A 13958-nucleotide genomic window follows, 5' to 3' on the forward strand; every position below is an offset into this window, starting at 1 on the left:
GTTAGCCATAGTGGATGCATGAACCCTAAATTAAACCCCAAGTAAAGGGAATGTTCTGCAAAGATGAAAAAAGGGAATGGCCCGTATTCTGAAGTCGGGTTTAACTTAAACTCAGGTTTAAAGTTATGATTAAGTATGGGAAGCCAAAAGTATCAAAATTTTTATTTAGTTGTATGTTTCTTATGTTTACTGTGCTCTTTCCTGATTTGTCAATGGTGAAGACAATCATCTATTTATACTTCCTAGACAATTATAAATGATTTGAGAGCCAAATGAGCCGAAATGTGATATCTCTACTGTTAGTGATATACATGTATGTAATAATTGGCTATCCATACTTAAACCACAACTTTAAACCAGAGTTTAAGTTAAACCTGACTTCAGAATACGGGCCAATGTGTATACATAAATCATGGCATGCCCAACCTGCTCATGCTAATTTTGAGAATAGGGTTTGAAATAAATCTGGTTTGTCTGACAGTTACACACGAGGCATGCCAGATACAAGTGAGATAGATCGACATCTATCCTCCCACCCACCAATAAATAGAATTGGGTTGTATCTTCCTATCTGGTGTAGATTACATCAGTGTCATCCAAGCTTACTATTGATCATATGGTTCTCATTCACCTGCTCCTGCCATGTATGTAGTTCAACATAATGGTTCTTCACACACACACACACACTGACCTAGATGAAATGAACAAAATTACATGTGTATGGTGTAACAGGTAATGTCTCTGTTGAGAACATCTCACAGTTCTTACATGTATCATACCACTTTTGACCAGAGTTTTATATTCAAGATTCAGTGCTCCTAAAGTGGATGGATTAGGGATTTTCATTGCTAGTTATACCTTGGTCACATTTGTTCTACGGCAGCCGTACGGCGAGTCAAAAACGGCCGTTTTAACATTTTTTTTTTACCAGCTATAGGTGGTTTGGTTAAAATTAATAAAACAACTGTATTCGACTCGCTGTACGGCCGCCGTAGAGCAAATGTAACCAAGGTATTACTACAGAAAATTTAGTTGAGCCTTTTCTCTTCATAAACTCCAGAGCTTTTAGAAGTTGGAGTGAACAATGATTTTAAAATCATGTTTGATCTATATCACGCACATACATGTACAGTAATGATGCTTTGATGGTCGTTTTGCAATCATTAAGTCAGCTGAATTTTATAGGTTTGTTTTATGGTTTTACCACTTCAGTGTTCCAAGAGCTACTTTAAAAAAAATTCATTGAAACTTTCCAACAATCCATGTTTCAAAGAGGCACTATTCCTTTGGTGCTTATATTGTACCCTTATTGTTGATTTTTTTATGCCTTGTCACAGTGGTGTAACAATGTACTCAGATAACCTTGGATGACCCATAGACCTCTTGAGATTAACAAGAAATATTAAAGTCCTGGGGCTGTTTCACCATGCAATTGTAACTTTACCTTCTTGGCAATTACCATGGCAACAGGGCTCAGCAGCCAATTAAAATCAAGGTTTCCATCAGATGGCAGTTACCACAATCTTCTGTATGAAATGGGTCCTGGAGTGCAAAAGAAAAAAGGAAAGACAAGAGAGAAAGTGAAGTGATTTGAGTTGCATTGTAGGGAAGTCCCAAAAGTCTTCCCCTACACACACACACACACACACACACTCAAAAACTTCAATAATGTCGAAAAAGGAGAATATTTTAACTTGTAAAGTAGGTCTTGTTTTTTGTAACCTTATTCCTCTCCCAGAAAATAAGTAAATGTTGGTTAATATTACAAAAGTAAACATGTAGAATGAAGCAAAATTATTCAAGAAATCATCTTTATAGTCCATGTTTTTATTCCCTGGTTAAAATTCTATGTCCTTTTAATACATGTACATGTTTGGAGATAGAAAAAAACAAAGCATTTTATCTATTAGCTGTTTTTTTTAACTGCGTGTTTAATAGCCCACGTTGATTCTCCTGAATGTCAATGTGAGGTTAGTGTACATGTGTAATCTAATGCAGGATCTTTGGTCTTTTCAAGTTTTTCTCCTCTATTCTTTCACTTCCTTTGCTAATTTTGGTGTTTCCTGACATTTCAAAGTATCAGTTGTTGAGTCATCCACACATGGTGAGAATAAAGGTTATAGACACCACAGGAACAAATCTAGTAATGTCTATGTGTAACCTTAAAAAAATCTATACTTGAAGGGAAATGGAACCCAAATGGAAGGCTGTTTTAAAAGGCAATTAAAAAATTGGAAAAGATGCACCTACTTGTAAGTGAAAGTTTGAACAAATCAAACAAATGATGTTTGAAGGTTTGCATGGTGGTGTGGACATAGGCGGAAGTGGATCATGTGGAAAGTCTTTAGGTGGTGCTGTTGTAACCCGCACCCGTTGCGGTACGGGTTAACCTGCCGGTATGCCTCCGATCGCGGGTTGCGGGCCGGGCCGAGTTCATTCTCAAACCCGCAGACCGTCATGCGAAAAAAAAGGGAGAATAAACGACGCATAATAAAAACATTCACAGTGAAAATTGAGTTAAGATCATGTGCTTCTTACGTGGCAGATTCTTTTAGAGACGTAGATATTTCCTTTTAAAAATGCCGGCGTATTTTTGTCTTGTGAATAGTGAACAGGACTGAGTCTGAGACAGTTCAACATGATAAATACATCGAGTTGCTCTCTTTCAAAGGCCAGCGCCAGTGCGTGCATGCAGCGCAGTCAAAAGCAACCGCATGGGCCAATGAAACTCGATGTTGAGTTTCCCGTCCCATTTTTCCAGCTCATAATGAGGAACCGATTTCATTATTCATTATTTTTCAGAAGATGAAAGTTTGACCTTTTGTAACCTTTTATGGCACTTTATTCCTTGGAACTTGAAGCCAGGGAAAAATTAATCATTTTTTTTGGGGGGGGCTCCATTTTCATTTTTTTTTGCAATATTTCAGGGGCTCTTTTCAAATGCTACGTTTTTGTATTTTGAGGAATACCTGTTCACTTATTAAATTAATTATTACTTGTTGTTTAATATTGTATGATTTTTAAAGTTTTTTCATGCCTAGAATCTTGGATGTGGGTGTGTTTGTGTGGGTGAGACTGTGAGTTGAACTTGATATAAATGAATTTAATATCTAATTTTTACTCCATCTAATTCCAGTACTTGGCCATGTAATAAAGGCCCACATACCCTTACTTTTCCTGAAGTTCTTTGAAAACGCAGATCTCCACGAAAATTGTATTTCTCTATGGGGGAGTCTAAATTTGGTGAGAATGAACTCATTAATAACTTAAATATACATGACAATGAAGAAATCATCAAACTTCATTGGCAGTTTTGAAAAATATACCCGAAATATAAACTCTGTCTGAAGCAGAAAATCACCATCATTGAGGCCTTTACAGAGCGAATTGTCCCCCAGAGCTCTGGCAGAGAGACAGAGCTCAGACTAGCTAGCACAAGCGCCAATGCGTACGTGGGTGAGTCTCCCGTCGGCCTTGTAACAGATTGAGCTTTGATGATTTTTTTGTCTGATATTTAACTCATCCCCTGGCAAAATAAAACAAATGATTTTTAAGTAATAATTAGCAAATAAGATAAGTTATTTTGGATGAGTACTAGGCCGTATGATAACTCACCAACGCGAGGTTACTAGACTTTGGGATTTATTGAGGTAGCTCAACCATGTACCTCGAGCGATGTTCGTGCAGGCTCCACCACTTCTACGGTTGTTGAGTGGAGCCTGCACGAACATCCCTCGAGGTATGGTTGAGCATGCAGCGTCATTCCATTCACAAAAAAAGAAAGAAAGAAAAGATTTGCAGGTATTTACAAGATATACAAGTAATTGTCTTACTGAAAAGCTTATATTAATGTTTTAAATCAGTTTTGAATCTAGATATCCAAATAGTTTATTTTCAGAATTTGATTTTCAAACGCGGGCCAAATTTCATAACGCGGGCGACGGGAAACTGAACATCGAGTTTTAGCGGCCATATTATCGAATGAAATACAAAAACAGAAGGAAATAATATAGAGATAAACGAGAAGAAAAAATTGACTGTATCATTATCCAGGTATTTATTGCAATTTTGATCACTTTATAGACGAGGTCCCGTAGAATTGAATATTGTAATTATGATTGTTGTGAGTCGCAGTGTCGACCGACCTGGACTGAAAAACAACATTGCCGTCTGCCGATCCTTGATGGGCAGCCTGGGCTAGCTAGTGCGCTGAGCTGCGGCTCGCTAGCTCTGATCGATCCGAGGCGTTAATTGCGTAATGCTTTCAATTTCAAGATCAGAGCGGACCAATTTCGTGGTACAAAGTCACCCAAAAAACATTTTCTCTCCGAAATAAAAGGCAAATTTGCATATTGTAAGTAAATTAACTCTAGGCTAGGTAGTAGTAGACATATATTTTCCTGATTTGAGCCTGTATAGTGTGGGGATTGCAGAAATAATGTTTTTCATTTTTCAAAGATAAATTGACTTGCGGGTTAAAACCGACGGGTCAGCGGGTCCCGCTTGCAAATTATTGGATTATACGGGACGGTACGGTTCGGGTTTTCACTTGCGGGTTACAACATTATTTAGGTGGTGCTGCACCAGCCCGAGTTTGCTCAATCTCAAGATTTTAGCCCGATCGGCCCTCTTCGCGATTAATCTTGAGATCCAAGAAACCCCATCTTCACCATTGCAAGGAGAGCGATTCCTGCTCAAGCAAGGCATTGATACATTGTGGTCTGACGCGGTGAATAAATAATCCCGAGTGCATCTTGTAAAATAGCGCGCTATTTTGCAAATAATATACATGTATATCTTTATATCTGTGATATGAAAACAACTTGTCATTGCCAAAATGAACAGCAATGGGGAAATAACCCAATTAGTTACTAAAATTCTTCATTTCACTAATTTTCAAAGGCAGCTTGTACACTCTGAATTTTATGGATTTTATAATGAATGTACTGTAGTTTGGCTGTGAATATTGATTACATCAAATCTTAAAGGACAAGTCCACCCCAACAAAAACTTGATTTGAATAAAAAGAGAAAAATTTAACAAGAATAACACTGAAAATTTCATCAAAATCGGATGTAAAATAAAAAAGTTATGGCACTTTAAATTTTCGCTTCATTTCACAAAACAGTTATATGCACATCTCGGTCGGTATGCAAATGAGGAACTGATGACATCACTCACTATTTCTTTTGTATTTTATTATATGAAATATGAAATATTTTTATTTTCTCGTCATTGTCATGTGAAATGAAGTTTCATTCCTCCCTGAACACGTCGAATTCCATTATCTTAACATTTTGTGCTTCAGGCAAGGAGGTCCTAAATGTCAAATTCGTAAAAATTGAAATATTGTATAATTCAAACAATAAAAAAAAAAGAAATAGTGAGTGAGTGACATCGTCGACTTTCTCAGTTGGATGTAACTGGCCCGTTCATATAACTATTTTGTTATAAATAAGCAAAACTTTGAAATGTCATAACTTTCTTATTTTACATCCGATTTTGATGAAATTTTCAGCATTGTGCTTGTCTGATTTTTCTCTATTGATTCAAATCAACATTTTTCTGAGGTGGACTTGAAATCTCTTAAGATTCGATTTTTTATTAGCTTTAAAATTTGAATTGTCAAAGTTTCAATTTGAGTATGATATTGGGCTGGTCACTCACAATTCAGAGCCGGTTATTTTAAATCCTTGAAATTCAGAGGGTAAGCATAAGTATAGAGATACATGTAGCAGGGCTGCCAACTCTCACGCAATCTGCGTGAGTCTCACGCATTTCACCCGATCCTCACACTCTCACGCTGATCATAGGAATTCTCACGCTGAACCCCGAAAATAGAGAGAAAAAAAGTTTATTAGCCTATATCGGATATTCAATAACATTATAACCCGGCCAGGCGAAAGTTTCAAAGTTTTTAACCACACAAGCGCAAAGCTAATATACCATCAATGCAAATTGGTTTCGGTTTCCCGCGCAAAGACAAGATATTGAGTTGCGATTGGCTTACTGTATTCCGCGTGGGAGTGCGGGTGGCGTCGAAATTTTACTATGAAGCGGGGGTTTTGTGCGCACGAGGCACAACGAGCGATCGAGTGTCAATGCAATGCCAGCAGCCATGCCATGCGATAGCCCGCCGGCCCGGCCGGCACCGGCACGGCGCTGAGATGCCGCGCCGCGCAACTCAGTATACTTCTACTTCAGATTTCAGCCGGTAGGTAAGTTGTCTCTTGTCTTGTCTTGAAAATATGTTTTGATCAGATCCTTTATATGCCATTATTATGATAGTAAGAATGACTTTGGAAGGATGCTTGTATAAATTGATATAGTGCTATGAGAGCAACCTCCAGTTACAACAAAGCCCATTACTAAATAATTTAACTGGATGAGAGGTAGGGAAATGGCTTTTCTAATTGACACCCAGTATGGACAGCCATCATAATGACCACTTTTTCTAGTATCGTCTTGGGGAGCAGCAGATAATCACAGGTTGAGGTTTCACTGCTATTATAAAGAGAGTTGATATGGAATAATGCACTTAAAAATGTGGATTTTTTTTCAAGGTAAGTGAACTTCATTAAAAATAATCAATTAACCTATTTGAATCCTGCCTTATGTATTTATGGAATCAGAGTTAAAGGGGAAGTTCACCCTGAAGAAAACTTTCTTGTAAAAATAGCAGAAAAAATAGTAAAAAATATTGGTGAAGGTTTTAGGAAAATCCGTTAAAGAGTAAGAAAGTTATTAGAGTTCAAAGTTTTGGATTTGTGACGTCATAAACGAGCAGCTGTCCCATGTGTTATGTAATATAAAATGCATAAATTTCAAATTTTGTATGGTTCCTGATGACTTAATTTTGTTTTCTTTTCATGATCGGGTGTGAAACGATTTGTCTATTGATATACAAAAGTTACAGTGAAAACCATTTTCAATTTTCTGAGAAAATGACATTTCATTGATTTTTTACCATTCGCTATGTAGGAATGCTGCTCGCATATGACGTCACAAATCAAATAATTGAAATTCTAATAACTTTTTAATTATTTGATGAATTTTTCTCAAACCTTTGGCAATATTTTTCATTAATTTTTCTGCTATTTTTACAATAAACTTTTTGTCAGGGTGAACTTCCCCTTTAAAAGTATGTGCCAGATTGCACCATTTAAATTGCAAAATTGTAAAAGCTCCCTACCGTGCAAGGGGGGACACCCCCTTCCACACCATCCCCCCTCGGGCGGGCGCTCCGCGCCCTCGGGCTTGGTCGCTTCGCTCCCTCGCAATGTCTCCAAACTCTTCTCAAAGGTTGGCAGCTCTGATGTAGAATGAATTCTCTGTGAATACTTAATGCATACATTACATTCTGATAGTCACTGAGATGAATAATGTACGACTTCTACTATATCAATGTGTAAAGTGACACCCTCAGCCATCAAGTGTCATGGCCGTTGTATGTTCATCCTTAAAGAATTTCTTGGATACAGACAGGTTGAGCAATTTCAGGGCAAATCCCAAAGATTTCCTCTGGGAAGTAAGAAGATAAGCATTGGGGGTTCGCCGCAAGGTGCTTGCACATCTAACTTCTGAAGGTTTCCGTGGCGAAGAAGAATAGTGTAGTAGGTTTCACAGTACACCATGTATCTTTCCTGGGCAAGTGTTGGTCCTGAAAAGGACCACCCAATTTCCAGGTGCACATCTTTGTGAAACGTAAAATTGTTCTCCTTGGTATGTTCTATCGATTCTGGGCCTCCATTCAGTTTTGAAGAACTGTGGGATTTGATTACCTAAGTAATCAACTTGAAGCTCTTCTCATTGAAAGATGGAATAAAACTGGGATCACCATTAATTTTAATGATCTTTTCTGCATGGGAGATGTATTTCTCATGATTTCAATCTTGGTGTTGTAAATCCTTATTCTGTTGTGAAGTGTATCTAGCCCAAGGGCCATTTGATACAATTTTTAAATGGTTATATCAAGGCTCCATGTTAACTTTTTTCTTGGTTACCTGATCGGTCGACCAAAATCAGCAATGTCATATTATTGATGGCCCGTAAAGCAAATTTAGCGGCCCAAAAACGATAGAAAACAACAGAATATATCAAAACTTTGGTGGCCCAACTTTCATTTGTGGTTGCCCTGGGCCACTGCTAATGTCGAGCCCTGGTTAAAAACGACTTCACCTTGTAACCCTCATGAATGCTGTTCAAGGAGATGTACCACAAATTTTCTGTTTCATGTATTTTATGTTTCTTATACAAAAACTGTATTCCTTTTATCATAGTGTTTAGTCCCAGTGGATATGAAGTATCTTGACTTTGAATGACACTCATGCCATGGTGTTCATACCCCAGAGCAGCATGTGTCCTTTAGCAATGCAGTGATATACCTATGTGCCTCACTCCACCCAGGGGAGGTATCCTAGGCATACATACATGTATGTAAAATGGGTACTGCCTTCTCCAAATGTGGCATTCAAAATTTGACATTTGAGCGCTACACTAGCACCCACTTTAATCTAGAACTATAAATCAATTCTTGTTGAAATATTGCAAATGCTTTATGCATTGCATAAACGTTTTTTAAAGGTCAAGTCCACCTCAGAAAAATGTTGATTGGGATAAATAGAGAAAAATCAAATGAGCATAACGTTGAAAATTTCATCAAAATCAGATGTAAAATAAGTAAGTTATGACATTTAAAAGTTTCACTTATTTTTCACAAAACAGTAATATGCACAATTCTGTGATATGCAAATGAAACAGTTGATGTTCTTCACTCACTATTTCTTATGTTTTTTATTGTTTGAATATTTCATCTATTACAAATTTGACAATAAGGACCAACTTAAATGAACCATTGTATTTAACAATGCTAATACAACATCTTCAGGGAGGAATTCATCGTATTTCACTTGACACTGAGAGGAGCAAATTAGAATATTTCATATAATAAAATACAAAAGAAATAGTGAGTGGATGACATCATCAGTCTTCTCATTTGCATACTGACGAGGATGTGCATATAACTGTTGGGGGGGGATTGTTCATATTACATGATCGATAGAAAATTGCAATGTATATATATATATATATATATATATATACATGTATATATATATATATATATATATATATATATATATATATATATATATATATATATATATATATATATATACCTTGCCATGTGCTACGTATCTGCATACTTTACATGTCTCTACTGTGTTTGTATTAAAGTTTTCTGTCGTGTGAATGGAGCATCATCAGACAAATGCATGTTGATAAACATGTGCCATGGAACACAAACATGGCATTTACCTTTTGCATTGCATGCCTCTTCAATCTTGATTTCTTGGGTTTATAGTAGTATGAAGCTTTGATGGGGCTAATAGATAGTTCTCTCCTAATGTAGGTTTGAACTTGACGCTGATGGTAATCTACTGTAGTGAGCTGCTTTTTTGAGAAACTAAACTGATATAAAGTGATTACGATTTTCTTAGAGATGTTTCAGTTTGGGGCAGGAGGGGGTGCAATAGGTTGTAGGATCTTTTTTTTTCAAGGCTTTCACTGTAATCAAAGCATAATTAGATGAAATATCAAACTAGGGTTTATTTCATCATCACAAAAGACCACATCAAAACCAAAAAAAAACATGCTGAAGACATGATTAACTAGAATATCAGTTTCATGCATTTTGCTGTTTACTGTATGTAGCTGGTTACTTTGCTTCTGAAACATTGATTATTCATTGTTTTTTTAAGGGGGGGGGGAGGGGCTGGAGGTGAATCCTCCCCCAAGAAAAAAACACATAAAATTGTAATATATTCAGCTGCGTATGGTGAAAGGGGTATAAATAAAAGTGTATCATAATCATATGCAATAGTGAGATTTCTTGTACTGATCACTTTAGGTTTGCATCTTATTTGCATTCAATTTGACAATTTTACCCATTTCATATTTAGTATTGGAAGCTTTTTTTGATACAGGAAAGAGATGGGAGGAATTAAGAAAAAGAACCCCCCCCCAAAAAAAAGGCAGAACCCTTGAAGTAGTGCATGGGTTCACTGTCCAGTTCGGAGCCCTATCTCCCAGTCAGGAGTTGGCGTAGCTCAACTTTTCCAATTTTGTAAATTGCATATCCCGCTTCAGAACTCATTTGAAAGATCGATGCGATCATGCTTAACCCTCTCACATCCAGAGAGAGCACCAGCCCTTAGAATATCTAACAGCAACACTACCCCTTGGCAATAAATTGGTTAAAGGGAGTGTGGTATTGACTTTGTGCCTGGGCCAAAAGTTCACCGAACCCCATTTTGAGTCAACCTGTGTTTTCCTAAGGGTAGCGTTTCATTGCAAAGACGCAGGTGCGAGGGAGGGAACTTCAATCGATCCTATCTTCTACTCTATCCACTACCTGTGACCCACTGAACTGAAAATGATGTATTCACAATGAATTGCAGAGAAATGCATGAGTGGGACTACATGTATCACATACCCATTTTTATAGAAAATTTTTCACCAATTTGGAGAGAGAGAGCTGTATAAAGGTCAAATAAAGTATTAGAGCTCCATACATGTTCCCTTGTTACTTTGTAACAGTAAATTATTTATAATTTAATGAAACAATCTCAAAAATAGGTGTTGAAAATGATATTGAATGTTCCCAAATAGCAAAAATCAATGCATATGTTCATGCCATCTTGCTCTAGACCCTAGAAGTACATGTACAGTATGTACAAGCAAGATGTTATTGGATGTAAAAAAATTAGGTTACTAGTATGTGATGTTTCTTTATCCAGAAGTACCGTAACTCAAAACGTTGAGAATACTCTCTCAAATGCTGCCTTTAACTTCAACCTCCATAGCTGCTCTTTCATTCAAGGACTTTCTGGTTGTGGAATAAATCCCTACACAACTGATTTATCCCTAATTGTACACCAACAATAAAGTGTATTTGATTATTTCCCAATTTGCTGTGAAAGCTGTCTTGTACCTCACATCAGCTGATGTACACCATTATGGTGCAGACAGAGAGAGAAACTGCATGAAAATTTATTAAACATTCCTATAGATACCAGAGTGTAGATGTGCCTTCTGTGAGTGTCTGTCCATTCTCCAAAATACTTTGGATGTTTATGATGTAAGGGGGTGAATGATTGTAAATATAAACACATCCATCATAGTTGATCTCATGGGCCCATCCTTCTAGAGTACTTGAAAATCCCTAAATGAGAGATGAGTGCTTGGTATAAATACCATTGTATCATAGAGCTATAGCTCTATGGTTGTATTAAACATCATCAGGACCCTGTAACAACATACAGCTTATCAATTGATTGTGATGCAGTTATATTTTACAGTTGATCATACATGTACACACTATTCAATGTAATCAATCATAGAAATCAACCCCATGATCAATCAGGCGCGTAGCCAGGGGGGGGGGGGCGGTGGGGGCGGTCGCCCCCCCCAAAACGTCCCTAAAAAGAAAAAAAAGAAGGGAAAAAAGAGAGGAGAAAAGGAAAAGGGAAGAAAGGTAGCTTTGTGTTTTTTTTCTTTTTATTCTTTATTTTTTTCTCAAAAGAGAAACTCCTTCACTCTTCTTGCTCTAAATTCATATATGAATTTTGCTTCCGCGCTGCGCGCGGTTAAATGACAATATTGAAGTTCTCCATTGTTCCCCCACCTTTTCTCTAACCCTGTTTTTCCACCTCAGCTATGTGCTTCTTGCCAGTTAAAGTTAAAATTGTATACATTAGGGCATGAATTTGAGTAAGGTTAGGCCGAAGTAAATATATGAAGTTATCTTTTTTTTCAATTGATCGCGCAACTTCTGGTCTGGTCGGCTCCGAGCGGGTAAAATCTTTATATCAGTTTCTACCGTCATCTCCATAAAGTCAGCTTCTCCCGCTTTTCAGCTCATTACTATAAACAACCATAATTTGGGGGGCAAACAGGTTCCTAATTTAAAAAGAGGAAGGTATGGAATTCGTGTCGTATTAAATAAAAAAGTACAATATTTTTTTATCAAATTGTATTAAACTTCATGTCATTTCCCTGTATACATTCATCTCCTGTCCTGTTTTGCGCCCTCAGTTTGAAATTTTGAATGACACTTAAGTTTCTTTATATTCAAAATGAAGCGCTTCAGGATAAGTCAAAAAAATTAATCATCCTTTATTATATAGATAGATAATTTCAATAAATCACAGAAGTTTCAACTTTATGCGCACTATTTTCCTTGTAATGAAGTTCAATAATCTTAGAAATTCAATTGAATTAGAGACGATTGGGTATTAGAGATATTGATGAAACGTCCGCTCTTTGAAATTTCAGAGTTTCATTGCTCTGCACGGGGAGGAATATCTTCCTCTACCAATCTTCTCTGTTTTGCTAGTTAAAAATATGCACTGATGCTAAATTGTTTGTAATCAAATCTGATCTTTCCAAAGAAAGTTTCAATATATCTTTGAGAATACCCTTTTCTCGGGACCCTTTTTATGGCAAGAAAAATTGATAAAACACTTTAGCTTCCGCGCTTCGCGCAGAGTTATTATCATTTTAATTTCCTCCATTGTATACCTCTTTTGTGCGTTCACAATCACTTTTGAAAACAAGGTTCAAAATCGCAATATAGTCAACCGAATTGGAGGTACTAGAGACAAGAGAAACGGCTCCTTTTCATTTTAATTTATGAAACACTAAAAGCTTCGCGCTTCGCGCGGGAGGGGGAAACTCCCCCTCCCTGCACCCACCCCCTAGGGAGCGCGCTTCGCGCGCTCTGTAAGTGTTGGCACGCTTCGCGTGCATTTACCGCCCCCTCCAAAATGAAATCCTGGCTACGCGGTTGTGATCAATCATTGTGCTTTATGTTACTGGGACCTTGAGTCTGAAATCTTGCATTAAAGTAATCCTCATGATTTTGTCAAGAAATGTTAAATAAATTTTAATACAAATTTTAAACAATTTAAAGGTGTTTGCCAAGTTCTATGTTTTTGCAACTCGAGTGCTTGCACATGTTGCAGTATGTGATTGTTTGTGGCTATTTTATGTGAGTTTGGGACACCATTCACTTGATGTACATGCAATGCCTATCCTATGTTTACATGATTTATAATAGCCTACATGTACATGTATGTACTCAAAACCCAAGGTGTTAATCATGGACTTTGAACAAAACACCTTTTGTCTTGATAAACTAGTCATTGCACCAGTGGATGATAATAATTATAATATTTATATGGTATATTTACCCAGGGTAGCCACTTCAGTTCTGAAAACTGTTCTCCCAGTGGGCCCTGCTATTATTATTACCCATGCTTTAGCCAGGGAAGTGTTATTCCCTGCTTTAGCTGTATGAACTAAGACCATGAATTATATCTCGTGTAAAATGTTTGTAGTGGTCCTTTGTAAATACTGATGGTGCTGTTTACAATGCTTTTGTTGTTGTTGTTGTTGTTGTAAATGTCCCCTTGTTCTTCATAATCCAACCCGCCTCACTCTGGCAGACCACAGTAATGAATTCATGTACATCTACCTATGTCAGTTTATTATTCTTTATAGATTTAAATCAATTCATCATAAAAAGTTGTCTTGCTCTCTTATTATTCCCTCTCCCATATATATCTAGCAGTAGGTGGTTTCATACCGCCTCGAAGTTTGTCAGTTCCAGGTATTTTCTAATCAGGAAATTTACCTTGATCAGAAAATACCAGGTAATATTGGCAACGTGAAAGCAAATTACGGGAATATACCCACTAAATAGTAGGTACTTGTCAAAATTACGAGAACTTACGCGGGGATTTTCCAAGGTCGCATGTATTTTGGCAATGTGAAAGCAATTTAAATGAACTTTTAGGCCAGCGTGTACATGTAGTTGGGTGCAGGCGCCGTGGGTGGCTGCTGAGCTAGTGATTTTGAATCTCGCACCTTGCCTGCTTATCAGACCATATATATACTGC

The 13958-nt window shown here is 37.2% G+C and overlaps 1 protein-coding gene across 1 annotated transcript in view; it reads left to right on the forward strand.

Annotated features, from left to right (window-relative positions):
• Positions 1-2184: 2184 nt before the first annotated feature.
• Positions 2185-13958, forward strand: part of LOC121416754 (ras-related protein Ral-A-like) — a 38635-nt gene continuing 26861 nt past the window's right edge. Inside the window, exon 1 of the mRNA XM_041610227.1 lies at positions 2185-2252. Coding sequence (XP_041466161.1) covers positions 2200-2252 — 53 coding nt within the window. The 5' untranslated portion in view covers positions 2185-2199. The remainder of the gene's footprint in view (positions 2253-13958) is intronic.

The sequence above is a fragment of the Lytechinus variegatus genome, chromosome 1, assembly GCF_018143015.1.
Source record: "Lytechinus variegatus isolate NC3 chromosome 1, Lvar_3.0, whole genome shotgun sequence".
Taxonomy (NCBI): domain Eukaryota; kingdom Metazoa; phylum Echinodermata; class Echinoidea; order Temnopleuroida; family Toxopneustidae; genus Lytechinus; species Lytechinus variegatus.